The sequence below is a fragment of the Cottoperca gobio genome, chromosome 5, assembly GCF_900634415.1.
Source record: "Cottoperca gobio chromosome 5, fCotGob3.1, whole genome shotgun sequence".
NCBI lineage: Eukaryota > Metazoa > Chordata > Actinopteri > Perciformes > Bovichtidae > Cottoperca > Cottoperca gobio.
Genome location: NC_041359.1, coordinates 19,427,613 through 19,450,984, shown reverse-complemented (window position 1 = coordinate 19,450,984; position 23,372 = coordinate 19,427,613). Strand labels below are relative to the sequence as shown.

General features: G+C 38.5%; 1 protein-coding gene across 28 annotated transcripts; it reads left to right on the top strand.

Annotated features, from left to right (window-relative positions):
• The first annotated feature begins 270 nt into the window (after positions 1-270).
• Positions 271-20,085, top strand: znf740a (zinc finger protein 740a). Of its 28 annotated transcripts, none has more exons than XM_029430787.1 (21): positions 272-691; positions 3,346-3,508; positions 3,713-3,895; positions 4,515-4,661; positions 5,338-5,458; positions 5,692-5,775; positions 7,815-7,898; positions 9,661-9,744; positions 10,245-10,328; positions 10,811-10,894; positions 11,251-11,334; positions 12,038-12,121; positions 13,779-13,862; positions 14,221-14,304; positions 14,702-14,785; positions 15,227-15,310; positions 16,122-16,205; positions 16,666-16,749; positions 17,930-18,013; positions 18,448-18,566; positions 18,754-20,085. In XM_029430787.1, the coding sequence occupies exons 2-21, from the start codon at positions 3,464-3,466 to the stop codon at positions 18,925-18,927; spliced, it is 1,965 nt and encodes a 654-aa protein (XP_029286647.1). In that variant the 5' UTR covers positions 272-691; positions 3,346-3,463; the 3' UTR covers positions 18,928-20,085. The 28 variants fall into 28 exon arrangements, with proteins under 28 accessions (XP_029286661.1, XP_029286647.1, XP_029286645.1 ...); XM_029430785.1 differs by having other exon boundaries at positions 3,713-3,916; XM_029430790.1 differs by having other exon boundaries at positions 274-691; positions 4,515-4,631.
• The last annotated feature ends 3,287 nt before the right edge of the window (positions 20,086-23,372 follow it).

Genomic DNA, 23,372 nt, shown 5'->3' with positions numbered 1-23,372 from the left:
CAAACAGTATACTCATATGCTAATTACCTGATTAATGAGAACCAATTAAGAAAGACAATGTGTATTTTTAGTTTCATGGTAAACATGCAAACCAACCATTACACACACAAAAGAAAGGAGCAACGTGCAGAGTAAAGTCACTCAAAGAAAACCAACACTGACGCGATGGACGATGACGTCACCGCCCGTTAAACGGCAGTTTGGGAGGAGCTATAAAAGTAATTAGCCTTTAAGATTAAAAATATTCAGCTATAATTATTATTATTAATTTGTCCCGAGGGGCACTTTAGACAACAGGGCAAAGGGGCAGCGGATTGAACCCTTAAAACCACCACAATATGTCTGCATGTCCCTGTTTTCTGTCATTTTAGTGTCCACTGCTTCCTTTTCATCCTTTCAGCCGTTGTCTGAATCTGCTACAATCTGAGACAGGCCAGCTCCACCACCACCGCCGCCGCATATGAAGGCGTTAAATCTCCATAACAACAAAGAAAATGGATTAACACACAGATTTTATCCGCACTTTTAACCAACACTCTCTGTTTACTGGGAGTTGGAAGAAGAAGATGACCCTTTTCTCTTCGCTTGAGGAGGCTTTGCTGCTGTGTGGGGGAGTGGGTTACATCCTGTGGCGTTTCCTGTGTTTGTAAACTAGACGGTCGTGAAAACGTCGGGCGACTGAAGCTTAAAGGTAGATAAATATATCTTAAATTTTCTTCGATGCACGGTGAATTTTTACGGTGCATTCAACGGTGTGCTATTTTATTTGTAAACATTCATGCTCGAAGATGGCAGCAAAAGGTTTTACCTAGTATTAGAGCGTCAATGTTGGCCATTGCTAGCTCGCTAACAAACGTTAGCTTAATCATCGGGAGGGGGAGGCACTAGCAACGACGGCCATCACGAATGTCTTTATCGCTCAATCTTGTCTTGAACCAGTTGAGCTTGTGTCTTGTAGTATTATCATAATGAACAGATGCATTGGTCCAGTCTGCAAGATAGATACTCTCGCAACGCTACTGTATAAAACCAATGACCAGGTGGGTTAAACATTGTTCGATTACTAACATTTCAGTGGGCGAGGGCGCCAGCGAGCAGCTAGCTGCTGGCTACTTGATGTTAGCCAGCTTGTTCAACATCAGCAAAACTAACGTTAGGTTTTGGTGGTAGTACGAAGGCCAGCTCAGTCAGTGCTGATAATTGACATGTTAATTTACCAAGCAACACGGTGTTAAGTCATGGCATTTCCTCTGCTGGCAACTTACAACAGCAGCCAATGGAATATAACTATACGACGTGGCCTTTAAGTCTTTTAATTGGCGTTAGCCAATGTTAGCTCTACGCTAGCTGTCTATTTTTCTCGCAACGTTAGCTAGCTAACCAACGCCACTGGCAAAAACACTATATCTCTGCCTCCATCTAGCTAGCGTTAACTATATGATGGCATATAAGCGTTACAGTTAACATGTGCCACAGTTGGAGAAAATAACAAACGGAGACGAAACGTAACGATGAACCTCAAAAAGTCATCACAAGATACAGCCATGTTTCTTTGAGTGAATTAATGGCCTCCTCTTAACATAACAGTACCCCCATAAAACCCCATTGCAAAATATTCATTTTAATGTACCAGATTAATATAGGTGCAGACTGATAGCTTTACTTGCGTGAATATATAACGTATTCTTATATTTACAGTCCAGTTATTACATGTTAGCTTTTGCATTCCCCTTCCACAGTAAATGTAGAATTACAACCACTCTCGCACAGATATTTTACCTAGGCTCATACTCTCAAAATATGTCCCCATCAAGCTAAACAGAAGAATTAGCTATAGGAGATGTGAAGTTTTCTCAAAAGTCTCTCTTCCATATCTGTACTGTACTGTACTTTACAAGACGAAAGATGTAAAAGAAGAAGAAGAGTGAGGGCTCTTCTCTAGCTCCATGAAAACCACAGACATGGACTCACTGCAGTTAATGCTCAATAACTGCTCCCCTTGCATTATTTACTTTTTCAAAGTTTACTTTCTTTGTCATATTCTGTATACTTTTAAAGCTTTGTTTTATTCTTATGACTTAGCCTAAGTGTTATCTAGATATGTCTTTGTCCTACATAAACCATGACCCTAATACATTCAAAATCCAATATACTGAACCAATTAAGATATTTTAATCATTTTTATATTGGTGGTGTTATTGGTTGTATACTATGGTTAGACAGAGAATGGGAGCTTATGAACCCTCTTTTCAACAGCAACATACCTAATAGTAAAAACATTTAAATGTCAGTCTTGAACCATTTTAAGATTTTGGTTGTGATTGACACTGGTCAGTTTTAAACCTCTCCAGATTTTTGCAGCATAACTTTTCTTTTGTTCTTTTGTATATGTTGAATTTGAATGGTCTGTATTTTGGAAACATTTTATTTAATGTTATACAAATAATGAACACATGTGTTTTAAAAATGTTTTAATTCATACTTTTATTATATTGACCTGCTTTAGACAATTTTAGTCCCTTTTCCTAAATTTCTGTGCAGTCCCTTCTTGTCGTCACGTTTCAACTTGTTTCCCTCATGTCATACAAACAAGTATAAATTGACCATCTCTACTACTTCATTTATATCCAGAACATCCAGCTGTGCTTTGTGGTAGTCGGTTTACTGTCATGCAATTAGCTAGGTATTAGCTAGTTAGCTAAGGAGATATTAAATAGTGATTATATATTGTAGGGAGGGAGGGTATTGCCTTTTGAAATGGTTAGTGTTTTGTATCAATAACTTGTGCTTTTTGGTTCCTCTTATTGATTAACTGACAGCAGCGTTTCATTGTGCTTCCATCTGCTTCAATGATCATGTATTCAGAATGGGAAGTGTATCGTTTTATGACAGACGACCAAAGCTACTACTTACACATATTGGTGAGCTCCACAGAACACAGCAGGGATAGAGCAAAATGTTATAACTGCGAAAATAAATTCATACAGCTCGGAGGTTTGTCTTACATGAGGAAGCTTTACGTGTAGCATAGTGGAAGACTGTTGATGTCCCCAGCATCAGTCATACTTTGAGAATGTCAGGTGAAAATCACAGTTCAGGTTGAATTTTAAAATACCTTGCAGTCAATCAGCTAGACAGGTGCTTTTCTATACCTAACGAGATAAATTAGCTCCAAAAGAAGGAAATAGGAAATTCTGTATGTTTTTACATTTTATGATGTTTAAATGCCATTGGGGGAAATTACATCTTAACTGGAGTTAATGGATTATGTAACGATAAAGACAGCGAGTGATGCTGTTGTCATTTAATGCTTGTCTGTTTCATCCACATCCTCCTCTTCCTCAGTTTTAATGCTAGATGAGTGAGGTGGGTGTGGCTTCCCACCAGCCCGACCATCCTGACTGACGGATCTCTGGATGACCTTGTCCCCACCCCTGTCCCTGCGCTCACATACACCACAGCAATGTCACATCTGCCCAGCAGCTCAGTCCGCGACCATATGAAATGGGTTTGTTTTGAGAACACCAAAGTGGTTACAAATAACTTTCCTTGCAGTCTTGTGTCACTCAGGATGTTGTCATTGATGACTAGCTTGACAAATGCCATGTGACTGGCAGTATTGTCTTAGATGCAGATACTTTTAAATTGCAGACTGTTTTTAAATGTTTGACATAGTTGGTAAACTGTTACTATTCATGCTTTTTCTCAACAGGCGGGGCTGCTTGGCTGCGAGGCTGTCCTCTCCAGCATGGCCCTGATGCAGGCTAGCTCCATGGCCGCTCCGCCCAAAAAAATGATGGCTCCACTTGGCCATGTACCACCGCAGAGAGATGGACCTGACCGTGCTCCCCAGGGCCATATGATCCTACCCTCTGGAATGAGCTGTCCACCCCTGGTTAGGACCAACTTCGGAAATGTAGAGTGGAAATTGGGATGTTATATGCTACGTTTTTAATATTGTGAAAAGTGTCAACTTTGAGCCTTTTTATGAAATTAATAATTTACGTGTGGTAGGTCTTTCCCTCTGAACGCTGTCATGATGATGTATTTTACTTCAAAACAACCCCCACTTCTACTTAGTAGTGTTCAAACTTAAAAATTGAAATATAAGTTTGTCATAAAAAAAATTTAAGGATAGAATTGCATATTGATGCATATTATAATCACTACCTAGTTAAACATAAGTGAAAGTTACAGTCACAACATAGTTACAGTTATAGATGCTCAATGCATCACATTGGCCTCATACCTAACACAACGATCATCAGAGGGACATAGCCTTGCCCTAACCAGCACAGTATATGAATGATATGTCCCTCAATCTGAAATGACAAAATTTACTAAATCCACACTATTTAACTCTGGCTTCTTAAGCTGGCAGTGGCAGAACAAAATGCACACCATAGAGGTTCATATTTATCACTTAATTTAACGCATGCTCATATATTCTGTTTTTGGTTTTAAAGGTTATAGATCTGAAATCAGGAAATAATTGACTTTTTCTGGCTCTGTAGCTTATCCGGAAGGAAGGTGAATTCCAAGCTCCCCGCCTGCTGGATGAGAAGGAGATGAGGGCCAACGAGGACATGCAGCAGAAAAAAAAGAACAGGAAATCAGTTACGCCCTGCAAAGTGAGAGAACAAGAAGGAAGGGGAGGGAAGGTCAGTGGCTGTGGTGGCTAAATAGGGAAGGGTCTCTGCAGTGCACTTTTAATTTTTCCTCATTACATAAAATACCCCCGTTAGCTGATTGCACACGTTTTTGTAAAAGCATTTAACTTTATTCAAGTGCGCTTCACTTGCAGCTTTCATGTGTGCAAATTTTGTTTGTGTGGGGGTTGGGGGGAGGAGTTCAGTGAAGATGTGGAGGGGGTGGAGGATCTCTAGAGAGGAAAGAGGGGGAGGGGAGCAGGGCAGAGTGAAGCGGAGCACAATAACTGCAGTTGTGTGCATAACAGGGGGAGCAGTAACATGAGGGCATTAGGCCATTGGAAGAGATTGCGGGGTTTTTGTCGATTCAAATGTTAATTACATGTAGTAAAAAAACAAATAAACTTTCGTTCATACCTAAGATAATCAGGCTTAAAAAAAGAAAAGGAAATTTACATAAAATATTTAGATCTTTAGAGTTCTAGAAATCATAGGCCTTACATTTACTGAAGTTTAAGATTATCATCAAGTACTGACCAATCGTGGGTGGGAATGTTTGACAAATTGTACCTTTGTGTTAAAATGCACTGTATCTGCTTTTATTATTATTATTATTATTATTATTATTGCAGCGTGAAACTGGCATTTGAACCAAATGTTGAACCATTATTCTTACTGTCCTCATTAGGGCACAGGTGGAGATGAGAATGGTCCATCATCCAAAGTGCAGAAAAACTTTATTTGTGATCACTGTTACGGAGCATTTAGGAGTGGATACCACCTGAAGAGACATATCCTCATTCATACAGGTATGGGTCAAGCTGGGAACAACTCTAGTTTACAGTTAAGTTTTAATGCCTGATTATATGAATCATTTGTTGAAAGAGGCCCTGAAAGTTTGAGTTGGAATGAAGAGTGTGCAGCAACTGTAAGGTTTTGCAAATGGCCTGCTTAAAAACCTTGTTTGGTAATAGCTTTTGCCTCACAGCTAATTGGTGGTATCTGTGGGGACTTTGACTAAAACTGGTGCTCTTCGGTTTAGGGGAGAAGCCGTATGCTTGTGCCGTATGTGACATGAGGTTTATTCAGCGTTACCACCTGGAGAGACACAGCCTGATTCACACGGGTATGCGTCCTTTAACCGTACCCATATTACATATATCGGACTACATCTGTAGTCTGTCACTTGAATCAATGGACAGATGCTCAGGGTTCATTTTGTCTGTGGACAGTAATTTCCAACAAAGCCATCCCCCCACCCACCCCCACCCCCAAATTCTGTTCACCCAAAAATATAAAGCACAGTATTTGTCTTATAAATATTGGTCCCCCAACACCAGGAACATTTTACAGGAGGCAATGAAATACAGTGCGGTCCAACAGTCCTGAGTCCACTATTAAAAACTGTTGTTTAACCATTTATTATAACATTTATGTTTTTTTCCCTTTTTTGGATGTTCGTTGTTTACTATAATCATAGCTTACAGTTTGACTGGTTTCAGTTGTAGAAATGTCCGCAGGATTTGAGAATCCATATTATTTTAGTGGATCCCAGAGATGTTGGAGGCTCTCTCCAGAAAGCTAGATGGGGTTGAGCTTCGGTGTCTTTGGAGAGAGAAATTAGATTCTCTAGTGACGATCATAAACTCTTATTGCAAATTCAAACTTTGATCTGACTGTAAAAACAAATTTCATTCTGTTTCAACTGTGATACTTTGACTTTGTTTGGCTTGACTTGTTTTGTTGTTACATTGTTTGTTTGTAACGAGTCAAGTAGGAGGTTCTTTCTTGTGTTGTTCATGCAAATGCTGTTGGGTCCTGCAGAGATGTCAGCTTGATTCACTGGTCTTCACTTAAGTGTGGTCACTTTAAAAAGTAACTACACCCAGGCTAGTAATCCTGCACGTTCTGCCATCTAGCAGTTGCTGCATGCTCTGTAAACACCTTGTGCAGATCAACACTTCACAATGCACTATTGGTAAATGCTTGATTCTAGCTGGTTAGGGTCACAAGTGCAACAGACCACATCTGGCCACCCACGCTGTCCGACCATCCCTTAAGCATACTGGCCACTTTACTCTTAAAGTCTGCCATTGTCTTGGTTTGGATGATTTGAGTTAAGAAAATCTTTCCAGTGGGCAGTCCCTTTCAGTTTAAAAGATTGGTGCTGGGAAACTTTGTTAGTACTCAAGAGAACCACTTGGCTCCACAATATCGCTTTCAAAACAAAACAACGTTCAAACAATGTTATCAGACAAGTTGAAAGTATTTTACAGTTGAAACTCAAGATTAAAGCAGTAGCTACATATAGGCGACCATTCATTTAGTCAGCGTATGGTGGTTTCTGAGCTACATTTTTGTAATGATAGTTGTTCGACTGTTTGTACTTTTTTCTTTTTGCATTTCTGAGATCTAAAAATATTGATTGATAAAATACTATTGAAACAACAGAGAAAACAAATGTTATTAATTATGTTGCAAACATGATGATGAGAAACCGGTTTTTTTTTTTAAACAAGGCTTTTTGATAGTGGACTTGAAAGTGGACTCAAACTTGTGGACCCCAGTGTATGTATGTGAAAGCCTCAAAGCACAGGCCACAAAAAAACATGCAAGATTTATTTATGTTTTATTAATTTTTCTATGTAATTATTACTGTGTCAGTGAAAATAGCTGCATGGACATCAAAGGACTATGTTCTCAATTGTTTATATAAAATGAAAATTAAGGACTTAAGTTAAAAAAAAGTTTGCATAGTGTCAATATTTCCATTGCACCCTTTCACACAAAATTCTTTGTTTTTCATTGTTTAAGAAGTATGCACTGTGGGTAAGTCAACTTCCAACCTAATCGTTTTCCCAAGTAAATGACTACTGCCCCAGTATTCACCAAAATAAATTTATATAATGTAATCTAATATTGACCAAATCTACCCAACTCAGTTGGCATGGTTTATATATACATACACACACACATATGTATGTATGTGTGTGTGTATAATTTAATTCTAACATCCCAGTAGCTTAAGTAAGCAGTTGCTCTTTATGGCAACACTGCATCTGTTCTTTCTGTTTAACACATAATACATTTTGTGATTTTTCTTTTCCACATTTGCACCTATTTTATAGACTGAATAGCTAATAATTGTATGCTCTGTGTGTGTAGGAGTGAAGCCGTACGCTTGTTCCATGTGTGACATGAGGTTTTTCCAGCGTTACCACCTGGAGAGACACAGACTCACTCATACGGGTATGCGTCCATTTACCATACCCAGTTCAAGTTAAGAAACTTTACTCAATCAGTTAGTCTCTTCGAGATCAATGTATCTTATTCCAGAGAGACGTGAGAACAAAAACATACCCAGTCTGAACAACCATACAACAACACAAACATACAGGACAAGCAGACATGCAGGCCCAAAACAACCCAAAGAACAATCTTGTAAAAATCCAAACGTTGTATTACATTTTGCATATCATAAAAAGATATTCATTACCCCATATTAAGGGTTTCTAACTGTAGGATCAGTTCAGAGTAGACTTGCATAAACATATCAGTACACAGAAGCGGAATAGTGACAGCAACACTGAAATACCTTTTAGAAATAGTAATACATGTACAGTATAATGCAATCTAATGCAAAACCCCTGCAAGAAATCCTACTGGTAAAAAACATAAATATTTTGTTGAATTGGGCGGACAAAATATAGAAACATATTTTTTGCAGTCCAATACAACAAGAGTTGAATTACTACAGGGTTGAATCAACAGCACCCTCAAACAGAATGGCTTTTTAATGTAAGTAGTGAATAAAATTGCTCCTGTGGACCCCTCAAAGTGTATTATCCCTTTTGTACCATTGCCGCGCAACAAAATTCACAAAATGATAATATTTTATTTCTCTAAGGATATTGTTACCTGTGCTAGCAGAGCTGAAGATATAAAACTAGCTGTTAGCTATAATACATTGTGAATGTAGTAGTGTACATTAGTTCTACACTTTTTATATTGTCATGTATTAACTGAGATGCAATATACTTATATATATTTATTATTAATGGATGTATCCATCATGGTTAGGACACGGTACCATAGCCACAGAATAAGAGACGGGGGTGATTGGTCACAATGTATTAAGGACAAAAATGTAATTTTGCAGACGCACACTTTTTCAGTAGACTCACACTCGGGTGTTTGGAAAGTCGGGTTGTTGTTGGCTTTACTAAAAAATTTAAATTGGTAAATTAACTACTGTTTATTTCAAGTTAATATTTTACAGCAGGTAACAGTTTAAGTTAATGCCCTCTTGCCTGATCCAGCCTGAATGAAGTAGCTGATTAACTTAGGCCATGGTATATTATGGGAATAGTCCTTTGATGTCCACAACTATTTTGCAAGCAGATTAATGGCTGCGCAACTCATGTGTCTTAGCCGCTGTCGTCTGGCTTTTTTAAATTAATTGTTTTATTGTATAGTTGCACAGTTGCTTATATATATGCTGTAAGTTTATGGCGGTGATCAGATTGGAAGCTTTTGAAAGTTGAGGCAGATCATCAGCAAACTTGTAACACTCCAAAGCATCACACACTGTCACGCAACCATACATTGAATTAATGTGCGCTATATAGATGCTTAACCAATTTTTTAGTTGCAACAGAAATGCTAAAAGATATTGTCGATGTCGTAATGGTGAACGGTGGAGAAGTGTGCTGATGTTTCTGCTTCAGCGGGCCAGTGTGATCACCGTCTTAGAGGTTTCTTTGCTATATGTCTTGTTTTAATTGCTTGGCTTGCTTTTGTTTTATGATGTACTCCAGATTAATTGAAAATGCTCCCCCATAACAGAAGACACTTTTGCTAATTAGAAGTAAAACAAATCACTCCTTCGCATGAAGCTTGATTGGAATGTGTAATGTCTGCCAGGTCCTAGTGATTTAATGCCTTTGAATGATGCTTCCCTTTGATGCTTAAGGAACGTCTTAGCTAATATGTTGATACTTTGTGTATGTAGGGGTGAAGCCGTACGCTTGCTCCATGTGTGACATGAGGTTCTTCCAACGTTACCATCTGGCAAGACACAGCCTCACTCATACTGGTATGCGTCCGCTTCCCCTAGCTTATTAAGTAGTGTTTTTAGAAGTGCCTTAACTTTTCAACTCATAGCAGTGTAAACAGAGATTTAAGTCCCAGTTTAAACTATTCACATATTCAGAAGCATGAAGTTGTATACAGACATGTATTAGTAAGGTAAAATATAAAACCTACCATTTTTAGCTCTTGATGTAAATACATGCATATTTCTAGTTTGGGTACTTGAATGTACACATCAGTTTTTCCCCTGCCGAATGCTCTTTGTTCTGCGAAATCATATCTTCGTGTCTCCAAATTTCCCAAGATATTTAGTTTGACTGAAATGATCCACTCATGGTCACAATACCCAACCAGGTACTGCCAAACAAGCATCTGTTTCCCAGGCTGATGGTATAATGTGTAGAAGCAATAGAGGAGTCATTCTAAGGGAAGAGTTGATGGTTATGTGTTGAAACTCATTTTGTCTGTTTCTAGCTTATATTTACATACTTTCTATGTGTGTAGGGGTGAAGCCATACGCTTGCTCCATGTGTGACATGAGATTTTTCCAACGCTACCACTTGGCAAGACACAGCCTCACTCACACGGGTATGGGTTTGCCCTTCTTTGCTACATTAGAGCCCAAATACCCAGTTTACTGAAGTTTATCTGTCCTTTTGTTCATAGAATGACTTTAGTCTGGTTTTTAGCATCACACTGTTTTAACTGTTGGAGCATGCTGTAGTAGTGAATATAAGTTTTTGCCTTACCCCTTTAGTGCTCTATTTTAGATGGCATTTCCCAAGTTAACTCCATTAGTACTCAGCTGCGGTGCCCGTAAGTTACATCTCGACTTGTGGCAAGTCTTTTTTGAATATGCAATGCATGTCGGCATTGAAAAGCTGCACTGAGTTAAGCAAACACATTTTCATTGAGGTCCCTCTTTCACGCATGTCGAGAGATTAGGAAATGTTAGCCGAATGCATTTAGTGTTGCATCACACTGGTGCAACAGCTTTTGGCATGTCTGGATATATAAGTGAGTGTGTCCTGTTGTTTTCTTTTACGAAATATTCTACTCTGTGTGTGCAGGGGTGAAGCCATATGCTTGCTCCATGTGTGACATGAGATTTTTCCAGAGATACCACCTGGCAAGACACACTCTCACCCATACGGGTATACGTTTTATTTATCCCTCTCACTTAACAGTATCAGGGGCTGTACATAGGTGCCCTTGTGTGTAGGCATCACCTACCTGTGAAAGCAAATTGTAACTGTTGATTATGAAAGGTTAAAGTTTAAGCACTTGTAGATGTTCTCTTTTCTTTTCTGGTGTACTCCATTGTATTTGCTAACTACTTTTAGGGTTGCTATGTCACATTTTATTTCTTGTATGTATAGAGACTAGTTGACCAAGAAAATAAATGAGACCTTGTAATGACGTAACACTGACTAGAGTATGTAAGATGCCATAATGTGTGTACATGGTTCATCAGAACACTTTTCTAAAGTTTGGTACTGTATGCGTTTAGGGGTGAAGCCGTACGCTTGCTCCATGTGTGACATGAGGTTCTTCCAGCGTTACCATTTGGCAAGACACAGCCTCACTCATACTGGTATGCTTGAATTATTTGTTCCCCTTTCACTATGAAACCTTTCATAAAAGTCCCTCTATATACAACACTATAAGTATGCCATTGTTGATAAATGAATTTCCCCTTCTAAAAAGAAAATGTTTAATAGAATTTTTAGGCTTTGTTGGAAAACTGTCCATGGAAAAAAGTGACTGTCAGTTACCTTGTTTTGTGTTTAATACTGTAATGGTACTATTGCATGTGTATTGTTAAGCCCTATGTTACAAATCCAATGAAAGGCACATTACACTAAAAAGCATTTTGAATGCAGGCATCAATAATACGTTTCTCAAGATTTTATCAGGCAAATACAAGAATGTTTGGCCTGACCAAATAGTGAGATGGTGCATCTTGAACATGGGGTAACTTAAAGAAAGCTTCACCGTGAAGTTAAAAGGGGTTTCCACCACCGTCCACAGTTTGTTTGCAGGCTGACTGAATGTTGCTCAAGCTGGTCCAAACTGCATCGTGTAAGCCCTGCTTCTCCTTAATTGATGATGCACCTTAACTCTTGATGTCTGCAGGTTCTAAGACTCTTTTTCGTGTAATGTCTCTGACAGAATCTACCTGTAATAACGCATGCCATAGTAAACAACCTGAAAGCATTTTATCATTATGTCTTGTTGGTGTTGATGAACTTCTTCACTGCGTTGAAATGCATCTAACATTCTTGTGCTCTGTTTAGGAGTGAAGCCGTATGCTTGTACCATGTGTGACATGAGGTTTATACAACGTTACCAACTGGAAAGACACAGTCTTACTCATACGGGTATGTCCTCTTTTTTTTTTTTTTACTCTGACCCTGTCTTTCCCTGACTTTAGTCATGCATGTGCCCCCAATGGCTGCTTCAAACTCGAGTTTGTATTGCTTTCTGTCACTATATTGACATGTGCTAATGTTTCATGCAGCACCTACAAGAGGCTTTATAAGCACCTGCATAATAATTCCTCTTCCCACACTTTGTATATGAGATGACATGATGGCCGTGAAGCATAAATTAGCCAACACTCTTTGGTTTGTAGTTTTATTCAGCTATTTTGATTAAAACTGTTTTGTTTTTAGCTGTTAAATGTCTGCAAGCCAAACACAATTTATGTTAATGACAGGTTTCCTTTTCTGTATTTTAATCGGCTCAGCTGTAACAAAAAAATTGTAATTGAACATAGAACAGCAGCCCAATAGCTGAATCTTTCTTACAAGAGCTTGAAATATTGATTAACAAAAAGCAACAACCAGATCCTCATAAATACATGAACGCCTAATGGCTGAGATGAGCATATGAAAATATTTCATAGTCACTTTAATTGCATGAGAGATGGTGTCTGTGGCGTGCAGATTTAGAGACCACTGCACATTAAGATCTCTATTTGATATCAAAACACTTTTTCTTGTGATTGAAATCAAATAGCGTAGAAAAGTTTTAACAGTCCACTCCCTCAATCGAAAATGTCACAGTTACATTAAAGCTGCGTGAGGAAAGTTTAAACCGTATCCAAAAAGATTATCACCTAGAATTTTAGGGCTAGACCTGAAGGGCAACACATTGTGTGGGGTCTCAGTTCATTAACTGTAGCACTTGTGTTTACGCAAATGAAAAGTGCACCTGTAAAACGTGAACATTTAGAGCCGACTGCTCACACAGCTTATTCATTATGTCATTTCACATTCAAAGTAATGGTGAAGAAATAACATAATCCCCTCTTATGAATAGTTTAGTTCAATTGTCTGTCATATTTCAGAACAGGTTTTATGTAAGGATATTCTGTATTTTCTCTGCTTATACATTACAGTTTTTAATTTAAAAGATATAGTTAATGTTATGTTTTTCTTAAATCACAAGCTAAGTTTTGTATGATGGTTTTCAGAACAGTTTCAGTTCATTGTAAAAACCTTTTTCAAGTTACATGATAAGATTTGCAAACAAATGTCGAATCTTAATGTGTTGTGCATAGTTGTTTGCCAACTGCCTAAAATTGTCTAACCTCTGCGATCAGCGTTACAAAAATCAAGTATTCAGTATGCGAAAATCTGTATGCGGTACGTTAAAATGATATAAACTTAAGCACCTATTGGCCTCGTATGAAAAACCGTCTAGTGTGTTAGTTTGAATTTGCGTCATTTGATTGTCTGGTCATTTTTGTAGGTTTTGTTAGGTTTGCTTTCTACACAGGATACTTTAATTCCCCCAATTTTGTATTTTAAATTCTGGCCTTAGACCGTTAGCGGTTACAGTTGACCTCAAATCAGAGGTCAAAATGTAATTTCCAATTGGAATAGCTACATTTGAAGCATGCTCGACCTTCCAGTGTAAACAAGGCGCTGATTTGTGCAGCCAAACTTTACTAAGCGATTTTAGTAAAGTTTAACGTCGATCATTTTTGGCAGTTGAGTGTTTTATGCTAAAGTTGGTACTTTGTGTGTGTAGGGGTGAAGCCGTACGCTTGCACCATGTGTGACAAGAGGTTTTTTCAGCGCTACCACCTGGCGAGACACAGCCTCACTCATATGGGTATGCGTCAGCCAATCTTAACCAAGTCAAAAGATTAGATGCTGCAACACCTGTATGCTTGATCTAGTCTTGTATATCTGTATTTATACACAAATTATTCAAGTGTAATATCAAATGGATGACATCATCATCTCATATGTTGTGTTAGGGAATTTTGTCATTTGAAACCAGCATCTTTTTCTATCATATTGTACCTTCTTTTTGTAAGTAATTTCAGGGGATGACATTGGTTATTAACCACAGATATCAATTTTGTCCATATTGGTACTTTTAAGTTATAAAATAGGAGTACAATATATATTTCATTTATACTGGTGACAGAGACACAACAATAATTCTCTTGATGCTCTGCGTTTAGGTGTGAAACCTTATGCTTGCACCATGTGTGACATGAAGTTTTTTCAGCGTTACCACCTGGCGAGACACAGCCTCACTCATACGGGTATGGGTCCGTGCACCGTGCCCATGACATTCACTGTTAGAAATCAGTGTGGACATTTTATTTAGTTAGCTCTCTTCAGACATACGCCTGTCACATTAAAGGGAAATGTCAGTATGAGGTTTAAAGTTTCCTAGTCTGTTGACGTTAGGCATTATTAGTTGAGCATGATTAGCCTAAGTCACTATTGAGTTTTTTTAATATGTGTTGCTAACTACAACACTACGAAAGGGATAAAAGCATTATAAAGAAAATATTTTCAAAAAGTTGTTGTGTTTTTTGCATGAATTGGAAATTGTGTGGTTAATAACCAATAGCGTATATATTAATTCCTGATTTAAAGAAATTAATAAAAAATGGAAAGTGAGGCAAAGTAATATAATATATACTTTGCATTTAGGTGTGAAACCTTATGCTTGCACCATGTGTGACAAGAGGTTTTTTCAGCGCTACCACCTGGCGAGACACAGCCTCACTCATATGGGTATGCGTCCGCCCACCTGACCCATGTCACTGAGATCAGACTGTAATTACATTATGTTAGATACAGAGTCAGCCAGCTAAGGTAGTTATCAGTACTCTCTTAAACAATGTCATGATCAAGCCTACCCTTCATTATGTGTGTAAAAGCAACATTAAAGCAAGTCTTATTGTACAAAGACATACAGGACTGCAACATCATCAGCTCATGTGATGTGTTAACTTGTGGATTTGAGAATTGATTCACACACTTTTATGTATTCTTTTATTGGATTTGGAGGAAAAACATTAATTTCTTAAAAAGGACATTTCAAAACGATTGAAAAAAAAAGTGGTTAACAACCCATCAATTCTGAATAGATATTTGAAGTATGTTGCTTATTGATGGATTGTAAACACAAAAAATCCAAAGTCTGAAAATAATACCATAATGCTCTGCGTTTAGGTGTGAAACCTTTTGCTTGTACCATGTGTGACATGAGGTTTGTTCAGCGTTACCACCTGGCGAGACACAGCCTCACTCATACGGGTATGCGTCAGTGCACCTGCCCTTCTCACATTCATAGGCCATCATTACATAGTCTTTATTGTGCTAATATCCGCAGCGTAAAACCTTTCAACACATGTCTTATTTTAGAGGTAGCTAGGTGTAAAACCTTCAAGCAAAGCATTTGCGTTAAGTATCTGTAACCTTTTATTCTAAGTAGGTTATGGTAGTTTACTTACTATCATAATAATTGATGTCCTCTAGAACATTTAGCACCTTTTGTTTTAATGAAAATGAACTAAAAAGGCTGTAAAAGCCGACAATACTGACACATTTGGCCCAATCCTGTGCTTTTAAAGCATTGTTGGTCACCACAGTTCTTACACATCTCTTTTCAGACAATGATTTTACCTCTTCTTTAATATCATTAGTGTTGAAATGCTTAATTGCTTAAAATGTATGTTGTGTTATGTTTTCACATTGAAATGTGCTTTAAAAGACAAAAGCTAAAAATAATCTTAATTATTAGGATGTTTTAAATCCTACTTTAGTCAACAGGCTTTTAACATGAGGTACACAAATGTAAAGGCACTGATTGCAGCGCTCATGACTGTAATTGTATAATAAAATTGGCAGAATAAAAATAATTTGGATTGGTGATATAGCTATAATGGTCAGTTGTGTAGTTGTCTTTGTTGGTAACTATAAGTGTTACATGAAGGACACATTAGAAATATATATATATAATATGTTTATGCATGAATTGGCAAATGTGTGGTTGATAACCAATAGCTATTTATTCATAAGGAATGGAAATTGAGGTAAAGTAATATAATATATACTTTGCATTTAGGTGTGAAACCTTATGCTTGCACCATGTGTGACAAGAGGTTTTTTCAGCGCTACCACCTGGCGAGACACAGCCTCACTCATATGGGTATGCGTCCGCTCACCTTACCCATGTCACTGAGATCAGACTGTAATTACATTATGTTAGATAGAGGGTCATCTGTCTCAGGCAATTAGCATTATTCTGTCAAAGTTAACTAGTTGTACATTTTTTCTTAATCAAGGCTATCCTGCATTATGTGTATATAAAGGCAACATTAAAGCAACTCTCTACATGTAAATAAACACAGGACTGTGACATCATCAGCTCATGTGATGTGTTTAAGTTGTGGATTTGAAATTGAACCGACACACTTTGATATATTCTTAATTTGACTTGGAGAACAAACTAAATTTCAACATGTATTCTTTTTAGGATAACGTCACATAACAAGTGAACCGTGGTTAACAACCCATCAATTGTAAATATATGTTTAAAGTACACTGACTGATGGATTGTGAAACTAATTAAAAGTCCTGAAAATAATATATTGATGCTCTGCATTTAGGTGTGAAACCTTTTGCTTGCACCATGTGTGACATGAGGTTTGTTCAGCGTTACCACCTGGCGAGACACAGCCTCACTCATACGGGTATGGGTCCGTGCACCTGCCCTTCTCACATTATATAGATCACAATTTACTCTTCAAAGTACTAATATGAGGGATACCTTTCATGTGGTTACAATAATAGTCAGAACATGTGTTTTCTTTCGTAGGTGCTCAAGTTATTGGCTGTTAGTAGGACGTTTAAATTGGTAGTATTCTACTCTTAATCTCCCGTTTCCTATACGTGAAACTAGGTTGTTATTTAGCAAGAAATTAAAGTTGCCATCCAAAATTGTAAGCTGATGGTGTGATGCCTTGTGTGTTACACACTCCTGCTTATGGTAGAGTTGTTATTATCTGTACACCACGATAGCATTAAGACAAAATCCACCTAGTAAAGTGAAAGTTCCCCTAACTCGACGTCTTCCTGCTAGCTTAGGCAAGCCAGGCACAAGCTATAAATAGTACCTGTCCATGGCATTGCCGGAGCTAACGCGTCTGACCGCCTCCCTTCCCTGGTGTTGGTGGGAATAAAGACCAATAGTCCGATTTTGATTCATACTCTGCAAACCTGCGCCTCAGTATTGACGAGTGACTCAGTCGTCAACAAGCGGAACTGAAGAGCACAAAACTAAACAAATCCACAATTCTTCTAAATGTTCATTCAGAATAAGTACTTGGTTCCCTCATTAAGCATTTCTGAGAGCACTTGGTTGCATCATCTTAATACTTACAGTAAATGTATCTTTCTACAGGCTTTTGAGAGGAATACGAAATCGTCAGTTCAACCTTAAAAGTGACGGCTTTAGGAAACTTGATATCCAGAAATAACCGGTTCAAATTCAAACTCAAAAGTGAAATAATTACGAGTCATGACTTGTCTTCTTCTGTGGTGGTAATATAGACATACTAGATGGAAAGTGAGGATGCTGAACTAGTTGTTTTGAGGATGTTACTGATGTTTATTCATACAAAGCATTTAGTGATTAAATGTTATGACAGATCTTGGTGTTTTTGTTATGTTTAACTCCACATTATGTTTAAAATCTGAATTAATTAACTTATAGTTGCATGTCAGAACATTTCAACATGTTTATAAATGCACATTACATACAAAGAAATGATGAGCTATTATCTGTCAGTGTTTTAGTGCTAGCTTGAGCTTGAAAGTTGTATGTTTTGCACTTGTGGGTGGCAGGGCTAATGTATTGCTCTGTGTGTGTAGGGGTGAAGCCGTATGCTTGTTCCATGTGTGACATGAGGTTTATTCAGCGTAACCACCTGGAGAGACACAGCCTCACTCATACGGGTATGCGTTCCTTTACCGTACCCTTATTACTGAGGAAGGCTCCGCCGCCTCCAACAGAACGGAGTCACAACAAACTCGAGTTTGGATTGTCAAGTCATTTGATGGGATGTTGAACCAGCCTCAAAATACTTTCCCCAGTTTTTGGGACCCCCTATGTTGCGTAGATATAGGCCATGAAAATACGAAATTCCACTCTGATCTACACATAATGAGTTGATGACGAGGCCTTTTTTAAGAATATACATTTTCAGATGCTGAGACTACACTGTTGAGATTTACTGATAGGGCATTTCCCCCCCCCCCCCCCCCCAACTTTTTGTGAGTGTTGGAAATATAGTTTGCAAATAAAGATTAGTTATTGTAAATTGCACGCAGTTTGTTGGTACGAGACGCTAAAATTGATTCATTGACTGTGTATTTGTGTGATCTTTCAGGAGAGAAGCCATTTGCTTGTGACATGTGTGATATGAGGTTTATCCAGCGCTACCACCTTGAGAGACACAAGCGTGTCCATAGTGGGGAGAAGCCTTACCAGTGTGAGCGGTGCCAGCAGGTATGCACAACTGTATATAAAGGAAATTAATATTCATATTTGGATGTATAAAATGTGCAATATGAAGATTTGATGTTTTAAAGTAGACTTTTTTCTTGGTCTCTATTGAAACAGATTCACCCCCCAAATGTACTTGAATCTCTAACCAGTATAATTACTAACTTACCTATTTGTGTGTTTTTTTAAGAACTTTTCACGGACAGACCGGCTTTTGCGGCATCGGCGGTTGTGCCAGGGTCGCGGCGTAGCCAAAGTAGAGAATCAGCCATGCTGCGAACCACGCCCATACACCCAAGAACCCCCGCCCGCACCCCAAACCTGGAGTCCCCTGCACCCCCCTCCGGGCCGACTGGCGGTCTGACATTCCACCCTCCCTACATCCACAACACCGCCAGAGAAAGGACAAGCCACAGGGTTTCTTCTTCTCAGCTCTGTGCTGAGTGACGCCACACTCACGCGCAGACGGGTCTTGCAGCTCCAGTCTTGGGATTACTATTGACAGAGGGACATTTGTGTTTTTTGTTGACTTTTTACTGTGTTTCCTTTTCTCCCCTGTTTTTTTTTTTAAAAAAAGACTAGACTTTTCTGTGATGAACAGTGGTCCTGTTTTGTACTTAATCTATTTGATTTTTGCAAAAAAAAAAGAAAAAAAAGTTTTTATTGTTGTTCAAATATATCTGCATTTGGTGGTACTCGGGACGGGCTGTAGGTATTGTTTATCCTGACGTGTTAGCAACAAAATGGGATGAAGTGGTGGTGAGGAAAAGTATTTGAACCTATTTCTAAATTACATGTGGCCCAGTTTGAATCAAAAAGTCACTTTGGTCAGAGCTAATAAAACTGAACTTTCCTTCCAGGTGGAGCAAGGAAAGCACTCTGTTGACATCTTACGTAGACCAGATCTTGCTTGCCATTGTCGCAAACATAGTGCTAAGCATTAAGACATTTCACTGAAGGCAGTATCTGGTCTAAATATGATTTGAACAATATGATTTCCCTGACTTTATCAACATAAGAGGTGCAGTTTTAGTGACTACTTTGTGTAAATAATTGAAAATGTTTATTATTATTTCACTACGGGACTTCGGTAGTAATTTCTTTTTTTGTGTGCACAAAATGGGCCAAAAACAAACCGATCATTTAGAAATGGGTTCAAATACGATCTGTTGCCACCGTTTCAGTGGAATCCTAAGGAAACTATGTGAGTGTGTTTATTAAAAAAACAAAAACAAAAACAGTAATATCAAACAGTGCTTCATAGCGGTAAACCAGGACTTCCAAGAAGTGGATGATGAGGTGCAGCCTGCAGTCGACTGGCTCTGTGTCAGACACCAAGGGTTGGGGTCACGGGAGCATCACCTGTGTGTCCCATGTTCTGTGTCGTGTGCTATGACTCAGGAAATGGCACAGGATGGCAGCCATGGCAAATCCTCCCACACTTAACGAGAGTTCAGCTGTGTATGTGTGTTTGTATATATGTTATATATATATATATATATATATATATATATATATATATATATATATATATATATATATATATATATATATATATATATATATGTATGCACGCACACGCGCACGCACGCACGCACACAGAGTACCTAACAGAAGTGTCTCTCTTTGCTCTGTCCATAGATTTGGGTCTAGAGTAGCACAGGCCGGCCACTTGAAGTCCCATTATGTTGTTTGTACAGATACTCTCATTGTGAGATTAGCGAGGGTATACAAAATCTTGTGGCCTTAGTGTGTTTGTTTTTTTTCTCAACCGTTTTATTCTGGTGGATCAGATGTATTTACTAAGACGAGACAGCCTTTCATCATCATGGTGTGTTTTTGTTTTTGTTTGTTTTTTTTATCCTAAAGCTGTCACGGTTACAGAATGTTGATGGCTTCAGTGGCGCTAAACAGACTAATGTGTTCTCCTGTCGAGAGAGGTTGTCTTTTGATGATGATGATGATGAATATTTTGGGTCATTGTTACAGATTACAGTGTAACAGTATGTAATCCATAAGGAGCCCCGTGGAGTTTGACAGTCCTTGTGAGAAGTTGGTAGTGCTAAATTGTTTCCCACTGCAGTGCTTTGGCCGGTCGCACACCAGAGCAGCTCTACTACACACTAACGATTGCCTTTTTTATCCAAATATTATGTGGTTGGTGTGTAATAATGGATGTCTGTCATGTCATTGGGTTTAGCCTTAAGTAAGTGCGGATACACAAAATAATCATTGTAGTACTAAATGATATTGTAACGAATGATTTATTTTTACCTATGATGAACTTTGAACGTACCGTGTTGAAGTCTTTGGCGGTCAGACAGCAGAGAGCCGGTTGATGGGGGCCACTTTGCTGCCTGTTGAAAAAGTTTCTCAAACTTGATCCTTTCTGTGACTGGCGAGCGAGTGATGGCGTTGTCCTGTTTACGCCAGAAATGTCAGCGCTAATGTGGGAGACATCATTTGTATATATCAAGATATCACAACTCTGCCAGAGCAAGTAACCCAAACCATCATGGTTAATTTCAGGGGACAAGAGAACTTCTGTTTTTAAAAAAAAAAGTTTTAATTTAAAGGTCTAGATAAGCTCCAGTGAATGTGGAGAGGGGAATCCCAGAGTGCATTGTCCGGCTTCTAGGATGAACTGTTTGTGTTCGATACAAATAAGAAACATTACTGAGTTTAGTGATATTTTACCAAAAGTATTATTGGGAAAGTTTCTTTTAAGTGGTCCATTGATATCAAGGCAAAGTTGTGCGACGGTTTTAAGTGTGTACAGAGATGGGATTCAGTTTCAAGTGTTTCTAAAAGATTATGTAAAACCCAGTGGCAGCAAAGGGGCCAAGTTTGAGAAATGCATTAATTTGCTCTGGAAACACTATTCCAAATCTGTGGTAGGGATACTGCTGGTGCGAGCACATACTAAAATGGCTAAAGGGCAATACAGTATATAGTTGACATCACTTGTTAATACCTTTTTGTCTTTTATTGTTTTTTTTAGTATCAATCTCATTGTTAAAATGCAATAGAGTCCTTGAGTCTCAGATCATTTGTTTATAAGATGGAGGTTTCATTTCTTCAGACGGAGCCGAGGATTTATTTGTCTGAGAATTTCTCATCACATTTTGATGATTGTTTCAAGGACCTTTTTTTATTCTGATGAAATTGTAAACACTGGAGTGAAAGGAAAAAAAGATGGATGGATATTTTTTTTCCTTCAGACTGTACTAGATTTGAGGTTTTAGACAAAGCCTATTTCTCCTCAACTCGACACAGGTGGACAGAACAATTTGGATCAGTACAGTTGAGAGCCCAGTATGTTTGGTAATTTTGACATTAGAGGCAGTAGTACCACAGAAAAATGTTTTCTTTCTTATACAAAGTCCCTGGTATTTGTAGTAAATTATATTGATAATGGTATTAGATGAACAACAGCATAACAGTAGCTATCACAGATTAGTTGTTTTCTTTATTAGTCTTGCATGCAGAGTTATGGTCCTCAGTTAAGATAGGATCTTGATATTGATTATTTTGTGTAGGAAAATGAGTGCATAAGAATAACTTCCTAAAAAAAATGTTACAATGATTATTGTAAAATGGGCTAACTAATATGTACCCTTGTGATCCAATTAGTTTCAACTATATGAAAATCAGAGGAGAGGCTTCTTACTATTATGCTGAAATAAAAGAATTTGTAAAGGACTTTGTATGCTTACTGGCTGTGTTGACTTCATTTTGATGTTTTTAGTTTCACACAGTAAAGTACAAAAGTAGAGACAGCCCGATAAACATTAAAGATGAGATTTTCAGTTAAACATTATTTCAGCCACTGTCACCTTTTTTCTTATGATATCCAGTGCATTCAGAAAGTATTCAGACTCCTCCCCTTCTCAACAGTTTGTTACGTTACAGCCTTATTATAAAATGGATTAAATAAAACGATGTGAATCATCAATCTACACACAATACCCCACAAATGACAAAGCGAAAACAGGTGTTAAGAATTTTAGGCAAAGTAATAAAACAGAAAAACTGAAATATCACATTAGACATTAGCAGTGTATGTCAGAGCAGAAACCAAGCCATGAAGACGAAGGAATTGTCCGTAGACCGCCGAGACAGGATTGTGTCGAGACACAGATCTGGGGATGGGTATCAAACAATTTCTGCAGCATTGCAGGTCCCGAAGAGCACAGTGGCCTCCGTCATTCTTAAATGGAAAGAAACCACCAGGACTCTTCGCAGAGCTGGCCGCCTGAGCAATCGGGGGAGAAGGACCTTGAGGTAACAGGAACCAGAAGGTCACTCTGACAGAGCTCCAGAGTTCCTCTGCGGAGATGGGAGAACCTTCCAGAAGGACAACTATTCCTGCAGCACTCCACCAATCAGGCCTTTATGGTAGAGTGGTCAGACAGAAGACACTCCTCATTAAACAGGAGCCAAAAGGCACCTGAAGGACTCTCAGACCATGAGAAACGAGATTCTCTGGTCTGATGAAACCAAGATTGAACTCTTTGGCCTGAATGCCAACCGTCCCGTCTCGAAACCAGGCACTGCTCATCACTTAGCCGATACCATACCTACGGAGAAGCATGGTGGTAGCGTCATGCTGTGGGGATGTTATTCAGCGGCAGGAACTGGGAGACTATTCAGGATCGAGGGAAAGATGAACGGAGCAAAGTACAGAGAGATCCTCCAGAGCATTCAGGACCTCAGACTGGGGCGGAGGTTCATCTTCCAACAGGACTACAACCCTAAGCACACAGCCAAGACAACACAAGAGAGGCTCCGTGACAAGTCTGTGAATAT

Bases quoted from the DNA above. Each gene is read 5' to 3' on its own strand.
- znf740a (XM_029430785.1), top strand. From the start codon at position 3,464: ATGTCACATCTGCCCAGCAGCTCAGTCCGCGACCATATGAAATGG. The intron at 10,895-11,250 runs GTATACGTTTTA...GTATGCGTTTAG, and splicing joins ACACACTCTCACCCATACGG to GGGTGAAGCCGTACGCTTGC. The intron at 16,750-17,929 runs GTATGGGTCCGT...CTGTGTGTGTAG, and splicing joins ACACAGCCTCACTCATACGG to GGGTGAAGCCGTATGCTTGT.